Here is a 23,985-nt window from a genome sequence, read left to right as displayed (position 1 = left end):
GGCGCAAGTCGGGGAGCAGCAATTATGAAGGAGAGCGTTAAGTCGCTTATGCCAGCCTACGTTAACTGTGAACGTGATCGGATGACAGGATTGATCAGCAGAAGCATTTTCTTTCTTTCTTGCGCTTTGAAATGGAAGAGGTCTACAAGCCTTAACAGTCTTTTAAGATTTTTAGTGGCAGTGTACGCAAAGCTTAACCTCCAAACGTCAGAAACAAAGAAACTGATTTATGTATTTTTTTTTTTATATATCTGAAACACCCCCCCCTAATTTTAGTAAACGTAATGTTAACCATCAAAATGCATGGATAACAATTACAAAAAAAAGAAAAAAAGAATATCTGTCACTGTCGCCGCTGACAGGACGTTTCAGCGACACGACTGAAACTGGTACCTTGACAACAGCTGCATTATAATCCCTTAGTATCGTCGGAATAAATAAAACACACTGTCAAATTAATTAACGCTCCTTTTTTTTTTTTTTTTTTTACAGAAGAAGGCATTCTTGTGACCGTCAGTATTTTTTTTTTTTAGAGGGAATATGTAGCCCCGCCCCGCCCCGGATGATTGGTTCGTATTGTTGTAAATTATACCACAGTAAGCTTGGACATCTAAAGTTTCCAAACTGGTCAATATGGGTTCACAACTGCCATGATTAATGTGTCATGGCGATGCGCGCGCACACACACACACACACCTACACACACACACGGACAACCGCACAGACACAAATTCGAAAAACACTTACGCACAGGCATATTCATCCAGAATGTCTACACTAAAGGTGTGTTTGTGTGTATGTGTTTCTTTCGTAGGCCTTTCGGTAGTGTTCAACACATAAATCAGTATTTTAGGAAAGCATACATTTAGAGGCCTGTAGTTAGGATCCATCCAGTAGATCAGCATCAAACTACTAAGCCTTAAGGCCACCATCTTTTTTTTTCATTTTAGAATAACAGAAATTCTTTTTTTTTTTTTTTGGGAAACTTAATGTGCCAGTGTCTATACTCATGACTCTTCATACCTCAAAAACAAAGAAAAGGAAAATCTAGTGCCATTTCATTTGTCATTCTTTTTGAAAGAAGTTTATCTATTAGTACTTATCCATCGGAGACATGCATTCGCATGTGGTCATTGAAGTGCTCCATTTGGTCGAACTTGGCCGGGCAGACAGAGCACACGTAGGTGGTCCCTTCTTGGCAGCTCGCCTCTGCAGCTACACCCACTCCTGTTCCGACCCCAGCCCCGACTCCTGCACCTCCGCTCACTGGCATGGCGAGAGCCACCACTCCAGCTCCGGGCTCGGGTACAGTCATAGGGATCGGGATGGAGACCGGGCCCGGGGCTCCGGCGCTCCCCGACAGGCCGGTGATGCCGCCGCCCGTGCTGTGCAGGGCCATGTGTCTCTCCAGCAAGGTCTTGTGTGAGAACTTCTTCTTACAGATGTAGCATTCGTAGGACTTCTCGCCACGGTGCAGCCGCATGTGGACGTTGAGAGAGCTCTTCTGGGTGAAGCGCTTGTTGCAGATGCTGCACTGGTAGGCTCGCACACCTGTGTGTGTCACCATGTGTTTGATTAAGTAATCCTTCAGGGAGAACGAGCGCCAGCAGATGCTGCACTGGTGAGGCTTCTCACCTGGATATACATGCAAGACAAAAGAGTTGACAGGAGAGAAGAGAAGACAGATTTTGAGCATCGTGTTCTTCCAGCACTGGATCAAGGCTCACAATTATTCAAACCACGTTCATCTCAATAGGTGTGCCACAGGTTTATGAGGAAATGGTTTCCTATAGTGAGCAGTTGCTGCAAAACGGTGAAAAGGCTACTTCATAAAAATCCATAATTGCTGTGATAAATATAATGACTCATTTCAATGGCGCTTCAAGCTAAAATATTAATTCGCGTGCGATCACAAGCAATCTGCGGATGCATCTTTGTACTTTTTCATTTGGAGCATCGCAGGCTGCAGAATATACCGATAATGATGTTCCTCTGGATTTAATTAAGAGAGAGAGAGAGACTGACAATAATTTAATGCAGCGCTCTCTGAATGAATTAATGTGCAGCTACCTGTGAATGATTTAATTAAGTCAATAATTGATATGTTTGCTTTTTTTCTTTTACCGTTTTCTGTCATCCTCGGGGCAACGGATTTGCATTCGAGCATCGACAACGGCCACGGCCACGTTAACTTTGCTGCACATTGGTATTGCGGTTGGCGCCTGCGTGTCGGGAGGCTTCAGCTACGTTGGGTGCATATTGCGTGTACGATCCTAATGACTGTTGAGGGTGGAGTTTTCCCTCACCCTCATCCCGCGTTAACAAAATGTGATATGTCTTATCTTCCCCATTATCTCTTTATTACTTTTCAAACAGAACAAAAACAATTTACGTTGCGTATGCATCTTCTCGCAGGGACAAGCGAGGCAGAGCTGTAGCAAATCATCGTGACACACTGCTCGTTTTTTTGAATAATATCTTTACAAGGTTGAGTAAATATAATCTGTCGTTAGCTGCCGTGGGACGCTCAGACTCCCTCAGTGTGGCTGATCGATTGCTGACGTTCCTTTTCCCTCTCGATATGTCATCTCTCTGCTCCACGAGAATTTGGTTTGAATCCCCATCCACTGGTGGTCCGAGCCACCAGCAATGGGCTGTAATGAATAATAATGGCTCTGTGAGTTGGCAGTTTTTATGAGATCATCTAATTAAGACGTATCTAATTATTTCTTTCTGTAATGATGATTTTTTTTCTTTTTTTTTATGGGTGATGATTGATAATGCTGTCAGTGGAAGATGAAAGCAGAGCACAGAGTAATAAGTCAGACTAAAATAATCATTAAAAAAAAGTTGCTAGGCAACTGTGTCCTATTGCGTGCGCCATATGTAACGGTATATGTTTTATCCAAAACAATAGTGTACTGTTTTAGTCTTTGATCATTAATTCACAACCTGGGCACTTGTGATCTCGATCTAATCTACATTCAACAAAGGAAAAACAAAAAAAAACGTTTGGAAGATCTAAAACATCTTTGGTTTTCAAGGTCAGCCATTCACCTCTGTCACCAAAACCCTAAACTCATCTACCCAGAGTGGGAGGGGCTTCAACGGTCTGCGCTTCATTTCATCATTCTAATGTTCATGAAACTGGATTTGTTGCACAATGTTTTTTTTGCATCACGATGAAGAATGAAGAACTATTTATGAATATAATTTATGTACGTACAGCAATCACAACTTTGTAAAGTTTTCACAACAAAAAAATTGAGAAAAGTGATTTGGTAACAGTGCAGTAAAGGCGATATTGTGACTTACCAGTATGGACAAACATGTGTTTGACGTAGTTCTGTTTAGCAGTAAAGGTTTTACAGCAGAGAGTGCATGCATAGGGCTTCTTCTCTGCCGAGCCAACGCCGCCTGCAGCCGGTTGCTGCTGAGCTGGCCCTTGCGGTACCGATATGGGGTTGGGAAATGATGGCATCGTAGGGGGCTGCACGGCCACAAACTGCGACTGCGGCTGGCCAGAGAGGAAAAGGAAAGGCTTGTTGTCTCTCGCCGGCTGTGTGGGAAACAGTGTGGGCAGGAAGGTGCTTCCAGCAGTGCCTATCACTTGAGAATTGCTGGTGAGCGGCATCCTTAGATGATTGCTGGTGTATGATTCTGCCTGGCGCATGTAGTGCGGGGCACTCGGCACGGACTGGGACATGACTGAGTTTGGTTGGTGTTGCATCATGCTGCCATCACTAGTGCTGTGGGACGTGTCCACGTCTTCTGTCTCCTGCACTTGCTCTGGAGACGAATCGTTGACCTCTATATGCACCAGACCGCCTTCACTTTGCTGGCTGTCCCCTCCCATGTCTCGTCCGAAGCCCAGGTACGGCTGCTGCTCCACAACATCTGGCTCGGTGCTGATGGAGGAGCTCACCCCTGAGTCGAAATGTTCAATCTTGGATTCGCTTTCTACGCCTTCGGTGTGGTCAGTGTCATCCTGGCACTCCCTTAAGTTATCGTAGCAGGTGAACTCGTCTTCGGCCTCCTGCTTTATGTGCATTCCTTCCGTTTGTATGCGTACCGGTCGGGGTTGCTTGCGGCAGTGGGTGGACTCTGCGGTGGAGATGAAGCGATCCACCTGCTGTGATCGCTCCTGGATGCGGTTCATCCAGGGCGGATCTTGAGACTGTTGGTCCTTCTGAGTGTTGACAGCGGGGTCGTACTTTGACGGCATGGGGTTGATGAACAGGGGGTGCTCGCGGGTGCCATTCTGCAGAGAGAGGCCATGGTAGGAGTACAGTGGTGTGTATGCACGATCCATGCTATGCTGTGATGTCGCTTGCATATAACCTGACTCTGCATCGCTGCTGGGCCCGGAGGTTCCCGACTCTGGTGTGCCACGAGGTGTTTCCTGACCAGAGTCTCCTGGTATGACGGGGAACCCCCCCGGCCCAGCCAGGCCCACATTCTGGGACACGATGCGGGTACACTCGTCGATGACGGTCTTGATCTGAAGGATGCTGGCGGCAGTGAGGATCTGCAGGGCCTCTGACTGAGACACCCGCAGGATTCCACTGTACATAAAGTCAATCAGCTTTTGGATGGATTGCACCGAGACCACGGACGGTATCTCAATGTCGCTGTAGCCCAACAGCAGCTTGTCCTGAAAGAAGGGGCTTCCAGCGGCCAGCACGCACCGGTGAGCTCGCAGCATACTTCCATGGATCCGAACAGTCACGTCACAGAAGTGCCCACGGTTGCGCTGCTCATTGAGGGTCTCAAGTACAGAATTGCTGAAGTTGTGGAGGTTGATGTTATGAATGCGCTCGGTCATCCCCTTGCAACTGATGTCACCTGCAAGCGGGGAACAACACACCTGATTTGGTTGCGCTGAAACGCATTCAAAAGCAGACACACAGCTGGATTGATCACACCACGATGCACAAAGAGAAGAATCTTCACATATAAAACATGATAGATTTTTTATATTTGTTTAAAGAATAACCAATCAATTAGGGGTAAAGAAATAGCTTCAATGAATAATTAAATACACCCGATTTAACATAATTGTTAGCACTAAATGCATCATAAAAAAGTAAAGGATTTCGCTTTGTTACAAACGCAACCGTCTCTCTCTGCTGCAACAAATTCACATATAGGACGCGTGACATCGATGCTCATTATGAACAGGCAAAGTGCCGTCCGGAGGACTCCAAAGAGGATTTTCTTTTTTGGGGGGGGCAGCCTGTTCTTTCATGGCGTGTGCCTGAAGTTTCTACAACCACCATTAGGTGGTGCAATGGACTCAGAGGACACGAGGCCTCTTTTGTTAGCCATGTGTTCACTTTGATGGCGCTTCCTTAAGTGTCCTTGGAATACACCAAATGTGCCCCAGCCGATCGGTCTGTGAGACAACTTCTGATGTTTTTGCGTCCAAATTGGCATTAAAAGAAAGACAAATCAGCGCCACCATTAGACAGGCGGGAAGAGTCAGAATTATGCAAATTGTTGGGTTTCATTATGGTCAAAAAATAAACCTCATTTATGTTGTTTGGAAACTTGCTTGAATGTAAATCAAGCAAAGCATTTGATCTGAAGATTTTTTTGAATAAAATGCTCCCAAGTGTAACAGTTCCAATTCTGATCTTGGAAACTGCCCAAAACCTTGTTGCAATTCTGATAATATAATGCCTTTGCACGAATGAAAACACGTGAGATTAATGAATCGCACATGACTACTGTATCCATGAAGAGCCTTGACCAAGTGGAGGCATGCTTTGTGATTTGGAAGGTGGTAATAGTCTGAATAGAAATGGACAGCAGCGACAGAACCACGTTAGACAGCAACAGATTCAAACAGATCCAGATGCAGAAGAGGAATTCAGCTCGAATGTTCCACAGAAGCAGCACAATAGTAAGAACGATGATTCGTTTACAGCTAAGTCATCTCCAACATGCACATTAGCAGCGTAAAAACAAAGAATCAAGCCGGCACTCACAGTTAGATGAGGTTTTGTTGCGAAGACGCTGGTGTGGCTGGTGATGAAATGCGGGTCAAGCTTCAGTTTGCTGGTGGCGATGGCTGATCAGAGGCCGGATTGCTCGGCAAGCCTGTCACTCCGCTCTATCTAACTCATGTGTTGCTCTGCCACGGTATTTGGAGAGGGAGAGAAAAAGACAAAGACAAATCTTTATGCCTCCTAGTGCCTCCTCAATACTGCCACTCCCTTAATGAACCCGGAGACACGAGAACACAATTATCAACCGCCAACAAGCTGCAACAGATGTGTGAAGAGTTTCCACAGAAAAGACTGCAAGGACGAGACGGGAGAGACGCTCCGAAGTGCGAGAGGGAAGTAATGATAAAACGCTGCAAATAAATGTGTTCTAAGAGCCAGCTCTTATCTTACTTATCTAAACTGATGGGGGGGGACCACACCCTTAAATTCCTCATAAATACACACAAATGAAATATTTTACATAGTCACACTCGTACAGAGTGCACGTTTGCTGGTGCGAATGTGTGTGTGTGGACATAATGTATTTTCAAATCAACAAATTGATTTCAAACATGTGATGAGTGCAGCTCAGAAATCGTAACACAATTGCTTTCATACTGCACGCAATCACAAGATGTACCTCGAAGCTTTATGGAAAATTACATTAAACAAACCACACTCATGGGATCATTTAAAGTCAGGCAGGCATGAAAAAAAAAAGGGAAAATGTCTTCCTTCCTATCCCACACTGGTCAAAGTACTGCTGTGCGTTTCAACCAGTGACGCTTGAAAAGAATCTGGAAATGAGTTTGTGTTTAGATGTACGTAGTCATCATTAACAGGAATTTTACAAAGTGTTCTTGCAGACTTTGTTTTTTTGGAAACACAGTGAAAAGAATGTTTAATGGCTGTCAGGCTGGCAGCAACACGAACATCAAGTGCTCTGTGCAACACGCCAGCAACTCCTGTCTGCTGCTGAACGAACAGGATGGGGCCTTGAATCTGGCCAGACCCGCCCGCGTGCTTCTGTTCTATTCTTTTACAAACATCAGGCACTTTTAAAGAACAATCTCCTGCTTTGGAACGCTTGAGTAAAAATCTACAAAAATCAAACAAAACCTAAAAAAAAAGAAAGAAAGAAAAGGAGATAGAAAAAAAAAAGCAAATGGCCTTGCTTTGAATTTGCGGCCCTAAATGGTCAAATCTTTTTTATTATGAAACAGAACTGCAAGAGGTTTCTCTCAACAAGACCCGACTTGATAAACAAGATATGTGCTTCTTTTCTTATTTCCATTTCAAATAATACATTTGATAATTAAATAGAGTGTGTTGCACAGCAAAAGAATTGATGCCTAAATACCAAATAACCCACTAAAATAAGAAACATTTGTGTTGGTCAAGGCATAAAACACGTTCTCCAGCTAAAATCTTTAACCTTAATCTGAAATGAAACCTTTTTTTTTTCTGTCTTCCATCACACAAACATTAGCAGTACATGCAACTGAAACAGTAACCGAGAATGGATAGAGGCCAAAAACAATCCTTTACAAAGAAAATAGTTTAAAAAAGGAAAGCCAAATCCATTACACCTACAGCAGGTGTGACTTTGGCCCTCGCCAAACCGCTGGCACTGAAATAGATCAGCGTTGACTTATTCAAAGTCAAAACCAACAAAGCCATCAACGTTTTCCGAGTTTTCACAATGCACATGGGTGCCTGTTTGCTTGAAACCATTTGCAGTGGCAAATAGATCGTTCGTTCTCTTTTCCTTGCAGGTATTAGCTTGAGATCTAGTAACTGTATTCTGATGCCATGGGCTGTTTTTTTTTTTTTTACGTGGCTACTGTTAGACAATGCAAACATATACGCTGTGCCTTTGGCGTTCGTGAGGCTACCCAAGCACGTAAATCCACCTGCCAAAGGGGGTAAAGTGAGGTGAACGCTGGCAACAAAGGAACAGGCCAAGGGAAGCAGGCTTCAGCTGCCCAGACAGCCACTCACAACAGTGATTCCATTTTAGCCGTGACACAGTGGGTGAGCAGCAGCCAGTGCCTACCTGCAGTGAATTCTAATCAGCCCAGGGGTCTGTCCCCCCCTCCCTCCCTCCTGTACCCTGCCTTGGACTAAAGGGGCTGATGATCCTTCAAAATTAATTAGATCCTTGTAAGAGGCGGCCATTTTATTTCATTTCCTAACACTCCACTAAAAAAAATTTTTTTTTTGGAACGAACTAAATTTGGGGCGTGTATTTTTCCCGCCTCGCATTAATCTCTTTCTCTCCACAGCTCTACCTGTTTCCTGTTCAATCATGCTGAAACTCTCTCTCCATCTTTTCATACATATCCGTCTCCTTCTCTCTGTCTGTAGACCCCCCCCACACACACACACAAACCTTCGCCTCCACCCTCCGCCCCTCTCCAACTGCCTCCATACTCGCGGCTCTCCGTCTGCCTCTGTGGAGTTTGCTGTCAATAAATCCCCAGAGGTCAGTTTGTCTGCTGGAAATCAGACACAATGCTTCAGACCGTCAATGCAGTGCATGCTCTGCTGCTGCCGCCACAACAAAGACTGGGGAAGGGGAGGAGGCGGAGGTGTGTGTGTGTGTGTGTTAGTCGGGGGGAGAAGGGTGCGAATAAAAAAAAAAAAAAACATTAAGACAGGGAAATGAGGTTTGCAACTTCACCAGCCAGTCTCCAGGTTAATCATCTGCCTGTATTCGGTGAAAAAGCTGATGAAATATTCTGCATCAAATTGAACATTAGTTAATCAAGGGTGGGGGGTGGGGATTCAGACATAAGAGGCCTGCTTATGAAAGGAGCAGCATCAGCCATGTGACTAATATACATCTTGAGTATGTAAATACTGCTTACAACACACAATACAAGCACATTTTGAAGGCCATTGGTACATTTAAATCTGGAGACAAAGGGGCCACGTGGACATGGGGGGGAAAAGCTCGTGTCTGCACGTGCACACCGAATCGGCACAAATCGGATGCAAAATGTTGCGTTAATTCGTGCTCATTGAGATTAGTAGTTAAAAACCTACTGCATAAGGGTCGCCGTCCAATCTTGTAATTATCAATTTCCATCACCCTTACGGCTCCAGCTGCGTTAGCAAGGAAGGCTCCGAGACGCCACGCTTTAGCGGTCTGGTTCAGAGGCGGGATCTAATGTAATTCAGAACACAATCTTATCACGGGGGTTTGCAAAATCAAGTGACAAAGTGTTGATCGCTCAAGTGATAATTGAGGAAATAAGATGCAGCGTGTTCATTCCCACCCAGGTGACAGCGCCGCGCCCAGTTGTAATTGGCCAGCGCGTAAAACTTTTACACCAAAGAAAAGGGTGGAACTAAATGAAACGCCATTAATGCAAAAGTGCCACGGCTCCCTTAGACGAGCGCAATTAAACCCGGGTATTCCCCTCCGTTCGACAATGCCGCGTCGGCTGATAGGGTCATTTGCAACGACGTGCATGCTTTTACATTGGAGTGGTCGTCTTTGACACGGCGAAACGTTTAACAGGTGAGGCGACTAATGGGTGGAAATCACAAAAGCACTTCAGGCAAGTCAGTAGAAAATATCTCGAGATTTAAATTGATTTGCGTTAATGGCAGTCACTGAAAATCGTCAACGGGCAAATGCAGACTGTCGAAGCGTTGGGCCGATAATGTTAAAAATCTCCCACCTTCGGATGAAGTGGTACGTTTTAAAAGGTCGCAGTAAATATTTCCACAAATCTGTTTCTTTACGACGTGTCATGTTAGAAACAGTCACCGACAGGAAATGTCAACTGCACAGATGTAGAAAGGCAATTCTTCCTTCACTACAGTTCCCATTTCAAACTCCCCATCAGGGATGGTTTAAAGATATACGAAGAGTGTAAAACAGTAAAACAGTGTTTTGGTTAATTCACAACAGCGTTCCTTTTTTTTCTCACCCCTCTGTGAATGCTTTCTTCTTTGGTTGAAGCATCGCGAAGTAATTACAGAATACCAACTGCAATGTTATGGCCACTGCTCTCAATTGAAATTGCTTGTGTATCTGCACAGTGTCTTTGAACGCATCACACTCTGGTTGAAACTGCCGCTAACTTTATGCTCTTCTAAATTTATTCTCACTCGTCTTTGGTTCTGCTGCCACTAAAACGTCTCTCAGCAGATCAATGCGATTTGACACGAAGTATGACAGGATGTTCTAAAATAAATCCCCAAAAAGCAAATAACAATTAACACACAAAAAAACAAACACACACACACACACACCACATTGACATCACACAAGTAGAGGACAATTAAAGTATTTTTTGGACAGGATAGCTTTTTTCAACTTTGTGATTTTTTTGGTGTTTTGTTTGTTTGTTAAACGCACACCCACCACCACCACCCGTTGTCCATAGCAGATCCATTGTCCTTCTACAGATGGGATGATAATGTATTTCAAGCGTGATTTGTTTCAGTCAGCGCGGACATACATGAATGAGTTTTATCAGTAAACATTCCACACTGTGTTTTGTGAAGCATCTTATAAAGAACATAGCGGATAAACAAAATTACAAAAATAAAAAATCCCACTGCTGGCTTACTGCCCCCAGAATAATGAAGACAGCATCAGCCTGTGGTGATGGAGTGGAGCCTATAAAGAGACATTTCTCAGAAATAAATGGGAAAGGAGTGAGCTATTTGCTAATGAGCATTTGACCCATAATAATCATGTGACTACTCATATGATCTCGCCAAATCACATCTAACCCCTGAGGCAGATATCGCCAAATTCAAGAGTTATCGTTCAGGCACCAGTGTCCACAGCGGCTGCCTCTCTGTGGCTACTAGACACATCAAGGACATTCTGCCTCTCCGGTTTAATGTTTTTTATTATTCCATTAATAGATCAGCCTATATGTGCAAAGGTGCTCATATGGGACCCCTCTGATTGTTACTGGTGTGGCATGATTCTATTGGGAGACAGAAAGAAGGCGTGGACAGAGGAGAAGAGAGAGAGAGAGACCTCTAAGAGGAAGCAACGTATCTCCTGATTTTACATCTTCGGTAGATAAAATCGGAAGCAAAGATGCTGAGAAGTTCGGACAATGTGAGGAAATGCCACAGCCTCCAGGTATCAGAGTGAATATATAGTCTGTTGGGGAGTGAACAAAGATAATCTGGACTCACATGATTTAGTATTTAGTATTTAGATGGCGTATTGGAAACATTATCACACTCAAGAGGAAGGTTTTCTTTCCTTCTAATCCAGGATGCAGACTTTTTATTACCCTTATTTATGATGCAAGTAAACGCATCACGGATCTCTCTCAGACCAAAGTCAAATTATTATTTTTGGGATTTTGTCTACCCCACTGCAACCTTCTTTTGTTTGTCAGAGGGAATTCAAAACACCATCATTTTCTTTTCTTTAATTTACCATTAGCCGGCAATAACATTTCACTCAACGCATTACAATTACGCTTCATCTGCGCTAGAAACAAATTCAAATTTAATCAAACCACTTGAAAAAGCCGCTTGATTTTCTCTTTCCTGCATCAAATCAGTCGTATCAATTCTGCCCGATCCACTGGGTTTGTAAGGTACCTTTGTCCCGAGCGACGCCCTGAGAGAAATCAGGCTCAAGTTCGGCTATGCTTCCAGTACAGCTGACGCCGACGTCTGACTTTTTTACGTGTTCACAACCAAAACCCAGAAAATACACACACAATTTCTTCCAGGATCCCGTCAACCACGGACCAAAAAAAAAAATAGATTTTTTCTTTCTTTCTCTCCCTCGCTGCTTCTCTCACTGTTAGGGATTCTGTTTTGTGATTCCAATTTGTGCCAAAAAAAATCTTGTGAGCTCGAGCTGAGAGTCCTCGGGAGATGAATCATGTCTTAAGAAAAAGTATTTACTTCAGCTTTGTGCATCAAGTGGAATTAAAGTTGAGCAATACATGTGTCAACAAGTAAACACTGTCATGCCGTTCTCAAATTAAAGCGCACTTTGTTACCAAAAAAGATTTGAAAAAAATAAAATATAAAAAGCTTTTAGGATATATACATATATGTGCATATACACCTGCGTCATTGACAAAACCTACACGTGCGCTTGAATTCACAACTTCTGTGGGGCCTTTAATTGTTGTTCCCAGTGACGAGTTGAAAGACAAACTGCTGGCTGCACTTCAACCAAAATTCTTGAGAAAAATGTGTCGCACCAAGAAGCGATCGCAGCACAGATCTGGAATCTCTGATTGTTAACCCTCCCTAGAGAATCCCCTCCCCTACGTCGTCGTTCTTGCTTCTGCGTTGTCATAGAGATTTAAAACATGCAGTACTCTGTCCAGAGCTTTTAAAGACCCTGATTTAGATGAATTAATCTCCTGCTTCCACAAGAAGAGAAATTTACCACATGACTGCACTAACTTCTTACAAAGGGCGTCTTTTCTCTCGCAGGTACTACAGATCTCTACTCAGTATCCATTTTGGACCAATCAGAGGCCTGAATGGGAGCTGGGCTCACATGAGGGAGCCGTTGGAGATAACGTGAAGACAACAGCGGCTTGTGAACGACCTGACATGTAACCATTTCTGCAGGACACACAATAACTAAATGAGAGCTGATTTCATGAAGCTAAACTTAATGGAAGGAAATTCCTTCAAGGTTACAGTGAAGATGTTCTCTCTCTCTCACACACAGACACACACACACAGAGTCTTTGAAGCAACCCTCTAATCTCTGAGCCTCTGATTCAACCACCAGCAGCACATTTAGTTAATTATTTTACCATTTGTGGATGTGACCTCAGAAATTCCTCACCACGTGTTCCGGCAGCAGCTGCAGGAGAACAGCGCTGATCCCACACAGCCAAGCTCTTCACGTTCAGTGTTCAGTTCTTTTTAAAGGGTTCACCAACATGCCACTTGTTACCAACACAAACACAATGGAGACAGTGAAAATGAACTTCACACAAAAGGTTTTATGACAAATAGGTACGTCCAACATTAACTAGACAGTTCAGGATGAGTCGTCCCTCAGGTAGACAAATGATATCTGCAGCATTCTGACCTCTACAGATATTCTATGTTTATTTTTAGCCTTAGTTTTGGCAAAGTGTTGTGTTGTAAATACAGATTATACATGTCCCATCAGCTTGTTTGACACATGACCCAGCGCTGGCGCTCGGTGAAAGTGTGTATACGTGTTTCAGTGTGTCAGCATGACATTTTTAGATGGTCAACAGTTCAGCAGGCTCTTCGAGCAATACCAGTTAAGCATAATGACTTAAATATACACAAGTTTTAAATGAGCCAAAGTTGGCACAAGTGTAGGATTTCTGTTAATCCTACAGGGAAGAGGTGCAATCGAGCCACATGAAGAAACTTCATCCATGCAACGATATGGAGCAGGATAAGCTTCGTTAGCAAGCAGTTCACAAGAAACGAGGGAATCTCAGCAGTCCCCCCCCCCCCTTTTGTATCGATTATATTTTTGGATAGAGGAATTTTAGATGATTGGAAACAAACATAAGAATAGGAATAGAAAGTATCAGCTAACATATTTGTTCCCATAGAAAGGTTACTTAGTGAACCTACCAATGCCACACAGAAACCGACCAGATTTGCCACCTCATCAATGCTCATAAAATACCTTCTGATGTAATTAATATAAGCTGTGACACAGTCACAATGTTTGATTATACATTTGCACCAAAAAGAGGAAAATAGACAAGTAAATGCTTCCGAATTCTACAAAATATATTGGGATAATGTGGGACATGTTGGCCATCGCCATGGCAAGAGCATAAAAAAATACAGCAGGGGTGTCATTGACTTTTTCGACCGGCATGTGTGTCAGAATGTATGTGACAAATTTGGGGCGTTTCCATGGTAATATGCCATTTTCGGATCATGGGAGATTGTTGTGTCGGCCGCATTAGAATAACAGGGGGAATTTCGGCCAACGCCATGGCAACGGTGTAAAAATAACGACATGGGTTTGACTGACTTCTTTTATCGGGATCACATAAAAGAATTTTCTGTCAAATTTCATTCATTTCTGGCAAAACATTTTTTTGGGCTCCCTGTATAATCTTTTTTCTCATTCTGTAGGGGGCGCTGTGAGGCCCATTGTAAAAGTTTAACATTCAAGGTGTCCAGGTAAGAAGGGTCAATACGTGTTTAAAATCTGTATGTGCGAACGGGAACCATTTGTAGTGTACTAAAAATCTAAGAATTCTACTTAAACTTTGCGGCTTCGCTGCACCGAAACCATAAAATATATAAAAAAATATTTTTTAGAACTTTTGATGCCCCACTTCTCTAGTTGGTGTCCACCGAATTCCAGCTCATTTGCTAAAATGAGCCATGTCTATAATGAATTCCGTGACTGTACAAAAACGTTGGCGTCAGCCCCGTCCCCATCTGCACAATGTATTTTGACTTTTGTAGGTGGTGCTGTGGCGGTACTTTTTAATTCACAAAAAAAAAACTAATTTCACCGGACCTGAAATTTGGACAAAATTTGGTGAGTTTTCGAGTATGTTCAGGGGGTCAAATTCCTGTTTAAAGAGTTCGTCATCGTGTGTGGGTGTGTGGGCGTGTGGTTGTGTGTGTGCGTATGTAACTCGTCGGCACCTGCATTGTGAAGTTGAATGACCAGTATTCCCTTACACCAGGCGCTAATAATAATTTGGTGCTCTGAATTGATTTTGTGGGCATTTTTGTCCAGAAACAGCCACCAGTTGTGGTGGTTCTGCTGGTAGTATCACACTGAACCTTTAAAGTCTATGGTGAAGTGTATTCAGAATGGGAGGCATGGCATTTATCACAAACTGCGTAGCTGAACGCTGCTTTAGTTTCTCCTGAGAGAGCAAAGTCCAACCCTGCATGATCACCCATCGGCTGTTTATGGCGTTTGCCCGTCCTCGTGGCCTTGCTAATGTATGTGAAGTATTGATCAGCGTTCAATGTTTTAACGTGGTGCAGTTATGATCTTTGTTGAATCTATAACTCGCAGGCACCGAAAGCCCGCCTGCTGTTTCTGGTGACATTACTATAGAAAAAGCCACGCCACCCGGGGTTTGGCTATTTTCAGAAACTCTTTTCATGAATGTCCTTCCTTAAAATCATTTGTTAGTGTCGCAATAAGAGGAATAAAGAATTTTAAAAGGTTTGCATGTTATTATTTTTGAATCATCTTTATGCAGCAGCCTTTTACTTCTGTGAGCATGTTTATCTGTTTGTTAGCTCGGCGACCGAGGGTGTTGGCCTGCCTTCCTCTAAATGCATGCTGGGATACGCCGAACTGACCCTGAGTGGACGTGGGAACACAATGTGTTTGAGTGAATGAACAAATGTTGGGATACAGTAACAGCCAGCAGCCGTCTGCAACGGTCAAAACCCATGAAAGATACTTCGTCTGAAATCTATTCACGTCAGTTCACCTATTCATATAAATCATAAAAGAAAACTAAGGTGCATGTTAGCTTGCATAACAGCTGCTGCTGCGGCTGCTGCTGCAGGCCGGTTTCCCTCAAATTAAAAAACAAACCCGGCAACTTCCATAAAGTACAATTTGTTTGTCGTTGAACAGGTTCAGCATGATTTGGATCAGTCAAAGGAATAAAAAAAAAATTAAATGTCTTTCTTTAAAACAAAAAGCTGCAAAGCATAATTAGAAATGATTTTCCACATCTGTGAAAAGTCTATTTTGACATCAGTTTTGATCCAAGTCCTTTTTTCAGGGACCGACAATGTCGAAAGTGTCAGAGCAGACGCTGCTTCCCTTTTCATAAAAATAAAAAGATTGTTTTTAAAAATAAAGTCTTCTTTCCAAAGAAACAGTGTCAAGTTAAAAAAAAATGTATGCAACTGTATTTCAATAACCTAAATACTAATACTAATTAGTATTATATAATGCCTGATAAAAATCCACGTTTCAGATTCACTGGAAATTATTGAAGGATCTTAATTTTCTTAATAAGAATCACAAACAAATACGGCCGTGTAGATAACCCCCCCCCCCCTAAATCGAATCCTCACCGAGTAAGGCTGAACACAGCCTTAACATTCGGGAGCTGGGAGTGCTCTTTACTGGCATGAGGCTTCTAAAAAAAGTCTTCCCGAAGCCAAAAAAGAAGCAGACACAGCTCCCATTCTCTCTAAAATAGTTTCAAAAGTTGCTGAAGACCCCTGCTGCATTTCTTTATTCCTTAAATTCCCTTTGGGTACTTCTGAGTTCGGCTAGGCCGTGATCTAACATGACTTGTAGAAAACCATATGGGTAGCAGGGTGAACTGAGGACACGCACGCACCTTGGCAAACAGACAACTTTAGCTATTAGATTCCAGGATACATTTTTCTCTTCGGCTGAATGTCTGGGCCTGCTGTGCGAGTTTAAGAAGAGAGAATGCATATTCATTTTACAAACTTCCTTTTGAAAATAAAACATGCATACAATTTAAGAATAATGCTTTTATAAATGTTCTTTTTTCTTTGGATTTTTTTTGTGTGCTCTTTAAGAGTGATGTCTGTTATACTGTTTAATTATACCTCATTAGATGACGTGTGTTTTACAGCTGTTGGCTTTTAATGCAATGAATTAAAACAGCAATGCAAATATAAAGTAGCAAAAATAAATAGTCCATTATCAATTTCAGCAAGGGTAATGGAAGCACTGTTCTGTGCTTCTTGTGTGTGTGCTAAACGATTGTTATGTGTGCAAATAGATTATAATGCAACTTACACTTTAACCCAATCTTACATTACAAGATAAACTGACATAGAGAATAGTTCAAGCATTTAAAATTTCTGAATAACAATCGTCACGATTCTATTAATTCTGCAACAATAAAGCGTTAACAAGAGTGTGAAAAGGTGTCAGGTGTCTGTCACTTATATTTACATGAAAAATATTCAATAGCCAAATATATTTATTTACAGTTGTGTTACTAAACAAATCCTTCCTGACATAAACACATTTGCAAACATTTAATCTTTCTGATTCTATGCATTGCTCTGGTACGTGCAGGTGGGGGGGGGGGGGGCACTAGATGGGGGGTCAGACTCTGAAACAAAAGTTATTTGAAAAGTAAAAAATAAAAAACATGCCTTAAAGTTTTTAGTTTGTCAGGTTTCAAAATGCTGTTAGCTCCGAATGTCTTTGGGTTTACAGAGCAGTTGTGCAAAAATCCTTTTTTTATGACCAGGCTTTCAGGATCTGACTGCCAGTTCTCTTAAAGAGGGAGTGTTTTCAATTTCAATTTTCAAATTCCTGCTGTTTAAACTTCCGAATTGAGCCAGATTGCACAAACGTTAAGTCAATCAATAATTTGTTTTTAAATAAATATACAATACTTTAAGCTATTTCCTTGAAGCTGGAAGGATATCAACACAGCTTACAGCAAGAGAACTATGTGTGGCCTATGGAGTGTAGGGGAAATTGTGTCATTAATTACAACAACAACAAAAAATCTGTGAGAATTTTCAATTGGTCTTGCATTTTTGTGGTATTTTCAAGAATAAAAAAAAATCATGTGAAGAGGAGCATGCTATGTGTGAAAAAGGTGCTTTGTGGGAAGAAGGCTCCAAGCCAGTTAGTCAAGGAGCCGCTTGCCTGCCAATACTTCCTTGTATGCAAATTCCAAGCACCACCAAAGGTAGCGTTATAGTGTGCCGATACTTATTATGATCAATGTATAACACGTTTAAAATCAAATAAAGCATTAGTGACATTTTGATCATATCTGAGTTTGTTTTTTCTTTGTTTTTAAAGGTTGCCCTGGTAACTAAGGGGCTCGGTATAGCATTAAAGCTATAAAAAAAATGCTTAAAAACACTGGCAATGAGCATCAGCTGGTAAACTTTATACATCCTTCTCATTTATACAAAGCCAAATATTTAATCTAAAAGTAAAACAAAAGCTTAAAGGCATGTCGGTGTTTAATTACAGGGCCAAGTATTAGCTTTAAGGTGTGCGCCGGAATTCAGTCTCAGTTGGCAATAACATCAAAGATGAGCCCGAGTCCATGAGGGAATATTTTTCGAATGACTATTATACAGAAACAAAAATATATATATCGAGGGCCAATAAAAGCAGTTCTCAAGCAATGTGACTTTCAGCATGCAAAGTGGCTGATAATTTCAACTGTATTCCCAAAATGGCTGCCAAAGACGCTCAACTGGGGCAGAATAAGTACCAGAAAGGATTCAAGTACATATTTTCTTTAACTCTTTGTCATAATGTGGCAAATTAGCCTCCTTGGAATCTTAAAATTACGAATCATTTTCACTTTATCTTTAAAATAATATTATATTATTTCCCATGCAGCCAAACTACCGCCCTCGAAATTGAAGTTATATATTAAAATAACACCAATAACAATGACAACACACATGGCGAGAATAAACAGCGCTGCAAGAACCAGTGGATGGAGGTGAATTCTGCTCAATATTACATGTTCTCTCCTGCCTCTTCCATCCCCATTTCCATTTCCAGTCCTGTCCAATAAACCAACAAAAGATCTTTTCAAGAGAGTTGCACTGAAACAAAAGAATGAATGCATCCACATTTAATTATGTGGGTTATGGTTCACCGGGATTACCTGATCAAATGGTGCAGATGGCCGGATAATGTGGGAATAAAAAAACAACCAAAAATGTGGCATTGTGAAACCTTCAAAGAGATATCTGCTTGATTTGGGCAGCAGTGTCTTTGCTGCGCTTAAATTTATATATATATATATATTTATAAATTTTTGGAATACTGACCTGCCATCTGTGTGCATGGAGAGTACAGGATGATTGTATTTTTTTCAATTTATTTTTTTTACATGTCCCTTCCAAAGAAGCGCTCATTACATTAGCGCTAACATGCTATGCTTACACGTTTTAAATTGGAATAATCATTAGGGAGGAAACGTGTGGCAGAATGACAAAATGATCCTGAAATCGTTTCAAAATCAAATTCTGTGGACGCCTTATGTCAGTCTGTTGGTCAGTAATGGATTGGCTGTGGAAGGGGGGGGAGGGGGGGGGGGTGACAACCTGACAAGGACGGGTAAAGGATGATGAAGCAAAACTAAAATTTGGATTGATTGAGTGTGGATTAAGTGCCCCCCCCCATCCCTCATATAGGAAGGTCTGCTGTTTATCTGCGGTGTCTCCTTCATATCATAATGAGCTTCCCTGGTCTGTAGACATGCTCTTAAATATTCATCAGTCATGGGTGTGTTTATGCCGTGACACAGAAAGCGGGATGGAGACGGCTGAAACACTGCGAATATTAATGTGCATGTGGAATATGGATCTAAATACTCAGTACTGACTGCACTGGGATGAAACACACTGTGGATTACAAACACTTCCACTGCACATAATAGCTGCCTCTCTTCCAGCGGCCGCTGTGCACCTCTGGCTCCGGTGAAGCGAGTCTTTCAACGTGGAGAGCTCACTTCCGCATAAGACAAGCACCCTCCAATTCGTCGAAACAATAAAAATGTCCAAACATACAGTTATTCGCTTCAAGTGGAGTATATCGTTTCTTTTCAGATGAAGGGTATTGCATGCAGTATCCCTCTTTGTGAAAACACACTTCTCACTTTACTCACCCCACATGCAAGCCTGTCAATCAGCATGCAGAACTGTGGCCAGCCAAAAAATAAAAATCTGCCAGGAAAGTCAAATGCTGCGATTCTTCTTCACGCTGCAGCTTCACTCTCCTCTAAAAAAAAAAAAAAAAAAACGTGTCCCATTCAGAAAGCAAATCAGGGCCAGCCATCAATTACGTAACGAGCCTATAGGAGCGCAGGCCTCAGAAACATAACGTGTATGAAGGCAGAGGAGATTAAGTGATCACAGCGAAATTGGAAAGGAACGAGCGCACAATAACGTGTAGTGCAAAATACTACACGCACGCTCACGCACGCACACCGGTGCACGCTGCGCTCTGGTGCCTCTCCCCGCATGAAACCAGAGGACCGGCCTTCTTGTTTGTGTCTCCTTGTGTAAAATGTGTCAGCGTGGTTTCCACCTGCACGCAACTTCCCAACTTATAGGCGCCTCTGTGCCTGTTAATCACGCAGGACGTGCGCGCGCTTCAGCGCAATCTGCCGGCGACGCTTCTAATGGACGCAAGGAGGGGATGTATGACCCCCCCTTCATCTGACAAAGCCAAGCGATTTGGGACAGCGTCCATTTGCCACACACACATACACACACTCTCTCCCGCACGCGCTCTCTGTGCCCCCCCCCCCCCCCCCCCTTCCCCAGTCTCACACGTGGACGCGCTCCACAGCGCCGGGATAGATAGAACCCGAAAGAAAGGGACTGACATATTGCTTCTCCCTTTCGGTGAATTTTTTTTTTTTTTTTTTTGGGGGGGGGGGGGGATCATTTAACGGTTTATTTTTATTATTATTATTTTTTAAGTTTGTCCATGAGATGAAATATCACCGCTCGCTGCCATCTATGAGCAACGCCAAAAAAAATAAAATAATAATACATGACGAGTTGCTCATGAATATTTTGCAATAAAATGTCTCAAAAGGCGCGCAGGAAGCGTCTCTTGCAACTTTAATTACACCACGGCGTGGACTCATATCTAGGCCACCCTGTGCCTAAAACATCCGCACATTTTACAAGGCTCGTTGGATGAAACGATTAAAGTGCCCTTTCATTTTTGGAGAAATATGACACCGAATCCAGCCCAGAGTCCCGCTAGATATAGTTCTGATTTATCAGAACCCGAACCGAACCTCCCGTTATTGTTTTACCTTCAGATGCCTGCTTAGCATATCCTAAATGTTACCCCCCCCCCCTAAATGCCACGCCGGGCTGATACTAATTCATAAAATGTAGGCTAGACATCTGTCTGAGTACCGAACGCGGTGAGCCGGTGACGTTCCAGACATCGAACCCATCTTTCCGGGCAAGTTCAACAAACTAAAAACAGATTTTTAAGAAACGTTTTTTTTCTCCCGGCGAGGCGGCGATTCTAGTAATATCCCCGCGATAAGGAACCGATTCCAACATTTGAACCTGAAAGCCAAAAAATGCGCACGTCGGATGCCACAGTTGTTCCGGGGCTTGCGAGCAGCTCTCTTTGGCTCTGGCTTCAGGAACCAGACCCAGTTTGACCCAGTTTGACCCAGCAATTGTTCTCAAGTGTGCCCCGACACAAATCCGAAAGTAAAGCCGTAAAGGCAACGCGGAATGTCTGAGAATAATGACAGATGGGGGAACTTGCGTCATGCCCGGGCAGCCGATTATAAACGGGCACAACAAAAACCTCTGGAGCGCCCCGAACGCGAGGGACTCCTTTTCCACTTCACCTCGTTCAGCGACCGTCATTTTGTATTTGAATGTCCCAGACCTGCTCAGTAATGAAGTTTCGGATCATGCAGCGGAGCTTTCATTTTTGATTTGGCCAAGGCAAGAGCTACCAACTACATGGAAGTCGTGCGCAGCGCCACAAAGTCAACGCGCGCGTTTAAACATGTTATGTATTGAAAACAAATGCCCTTATTTCTCACCTGTGATAACAGCGGTACAGATAAATATAAAGACCCATCCCTTTCCCTACTTTTCTCGATCGCTTACCTGCACTTCGAAGCTCGTTCAAAAAGAAAAGTGTTCCCGATTCCCCCCCGACGGAGCGCGTTTTTTTTTTTTTTGTATGTTCCTTTACTTTGTTTCATTTCTCACTTCCATCTTCTTTTCATCTCATCAATAAACACACGCTGCAGCCTACCTTCATAGAGCAGCTCGGTTCAAGTGCGCCCTCCCATTTTTTAACTATACATCGAGCGCTTTGAGGGGTGGTGATGGGGGGGGGGGTGCGGGCACGCCTTTTTTTTTTTTTTTTACTTAAAGCTGCCATTGCAAGAACCAAGAACTGTCTTCTTGGTTTGGATGAGAAATCCGCCCGCGTTATTGCGCCCTGCGCGCCGGGAGCTCGGAGCGACCGGCTCCATTACGGCTCTGTGGGAGTTGTAGTAGCCTCGTAGTAGTCGTAGTAGCGCCGTTCCTCCTACTCGGTGTCTCCGTTTCCTCCCGTCTCGTTAGGAAACGCAGCTATTTTATAAATGGAAGTCATTTCGCGTCACAAAACACGATACGTGCAGGGATAGAACATCGTCGCGGCGGTCCCACCTTATTTTATTTTATTTATATATGTATATATATATATATAGTCAGAAGTACGTGTTATATTGTGTGGGCTCCACCATCTACTGTTCAAAACAGCAGCTTTCACAATTGTGAATGAAACGTATCCCCAGCCCGCATCGCGAGAACCGGGGAATCGTCGGTTCGACGTCCGTCATCCGTCCGAACATCCCATTGGACGCCGCCTCTGCCAATACAGTCAGCCAGCTGCTCCGCGGCTCCTGATTGGACAGCGGCGGTGCCAATCACCCCCCCGGCCACCAACAAGCTAGATTGTCTGTCCTGTCTTCTACTTTCTACGCATTTCTATTTTCTCCTTTATTTATTTTTTAACGTCCCGAGCTGACCTCGAGGTAGAGAGATGAATTTTTTGTTCTTTTTCTTTTTTCTTTTTTTGCACAACCGGCCAATCAGATTGAGTCGCGCGATTGCTTTCTGATCTTATTGTTGTTGATTTTTTTTTTTTATGATTTTTTTTTTTTTTGTCATTATCTAGCGCCTATCCTGGCTGGCATAGAATAAAGCAGTAGTGGGTCATGCGGGACCCCCCACCCCCACCCCACCGCCTTAATGCCCCCCCTCCCTGTCTAGACAGTGACAGGTGTGCGTGTGTACGCACACACACACGCGCGTGTCTGTAATTTAGATCAGAATTATTAAGCAGGAGGTAAGTTTGTCTATTATAATGGTGAGACTGTACAACAAAAGAGCCTAACAATAGAGGTTAACTCAGGTAACGCGCGTTCTCGTACTAAATCCTCCCGAGCTGGCTCCCGCCTTGTCGCGCGCACAGGTATGAACGATATATTTTTTTTCCAAGTTCCACTCGTGAACTTTGAATTTCACGGGCCTCCAGCAGCTGCATGAGAGAGGCAGGGAGAAGTGTTGCTTCAGATAACCGCCATCTCTCTGAAGGACCCACGTGCATGTATAAATTGCGTGGTGAGGACCCCGGCCGGGGACACTCGGGTTGGCCGTGCGCGCCACCTGCAGGACTCCGACGTGGATGAATACCGCGGGTTCAGCGGAGGACACCCTTCCGTCACCGCTTTGACCTACATTAAACAGGAACTACATAATCGGCCTTTACACGCTTCTTTGCCGACACGGGGAATCGTTTTTGCAAATGTGAAAAATGACGTGATAATAGTTGTAATTTGTAATTGTAATATATATTTTTTTTTTAGACAGAATGTTCCGACACGTTCTCACCATGTGGCGCGTTGCCTTCCCGGAACTGTACTTGCAGATTGGCTTCATTATCACGGCCCCGAGAAGCAGCAGCAGCAGCACGTGAGGGGAGGATTCACCAAGAGAACATTTTGTTTCAGCGCAGGAACGAGAGCTTTTGCGTGTTTGACGGGACGCATTGTCTCCACTATAAAACACAAATATAAAATGTGCTTTTTTTAATTTATTTTTTTAGAAGAATATGCAGTTTTTTCAGAGCTTGTCAGTCACTATGTGCTTTTAATTTAGCAATTCAGCGCAATTAAATGACATATATTAACAATATAGGATGTAATACACCTTTACTCTGCATGTATCACACTTATTACAAATTAAATGAAACATAGGGAAAATAGAGCAGGAAATTAAGGTCCCAATAAATATACCTGACATGTTTACAACTAATGATTTTGAAGTTTTAAGCTTCAAATGGAAAATGTATAATAAGATGAAAGTCATCACTGGTGAGTGTAAACATCCTGGATAGCATAAAAGATAATTAAAACACAATTAAAATATTTCAATAATTTAACTTCAAATATGAAATGTTTTCAGTAGCAAAATTGGTAAGCATTTGCTCTTAGTGTAAGTGGAAGCATTTCAGATCACG

The 23,985-nt window shown here is 42.9% G+C and overlaps 1 protein-coding gene across 1 annotated transcript; it reads right to left on the bottom strand.

Annotated features, from left to right (window-relative positions):
• zbtb20 (zinc finger and BTB domain containing 20) lies at positions 1–21,703 on the bottom strand. Its single transcript, XM_068744903.1, has 4 exons — positions 21,579–21,703; positions 5,991–6,136; positions 3,316–4,845; positions 1–1,635 (listed from the first exon to the last, which is right to left on the bottom strand). Exons 3-4 carry the CDS (start codon positions 4,823–4,825, stop codon positions 1,100–1,102), a joined length of 2,046 nt encoding a protein of 681 aa, XP_068601004.1. The 5' UTR covers positions 4,826–4,845; positions 5,991–6,136; positions 21,579–21,703; the 3' UTR covers positions 1–1,099.
• Positions 21,704–23,985: the final 2,282 nt, after the last annotated feature.

Source organism: Brachionichthys hirsutus, chromosome 10, assembly GCF_040956055.1.
Source record: "Brachionichthys hirsutus isolate HB-005 chromosome 10, CSIRO-AGI_Bhir_v1, whole genome shotgun sequence".
Taxonomy (NCBI): Eukaryota; Metazoa; Chordata; class Actinopteri; order Lophiiformes; family Brachionichthyidae; genus Brachionichthys; species Brachionichthys hirsutus.
This window is presented reverse-complemented; position numbering and strand designations above follow the sequence as displayed.

Excerpts from the sequence above, each read along its gene's own strand:
- zbtb20 (XM_068744903.1), bottom strand. The coding sequence starts at position 4,825 with ATGACCGAGCGCATTCATAACATCAACCTCCACAACTTCAGCAATTCT. Across the intron at positions 1,636-3,315 it reads ACACATGTTTGTCCATACTG|GTGAGAAGCCTCACCAGTGC; the intron begins GTAAGTCACAAT and ends ATGTATATCCAG.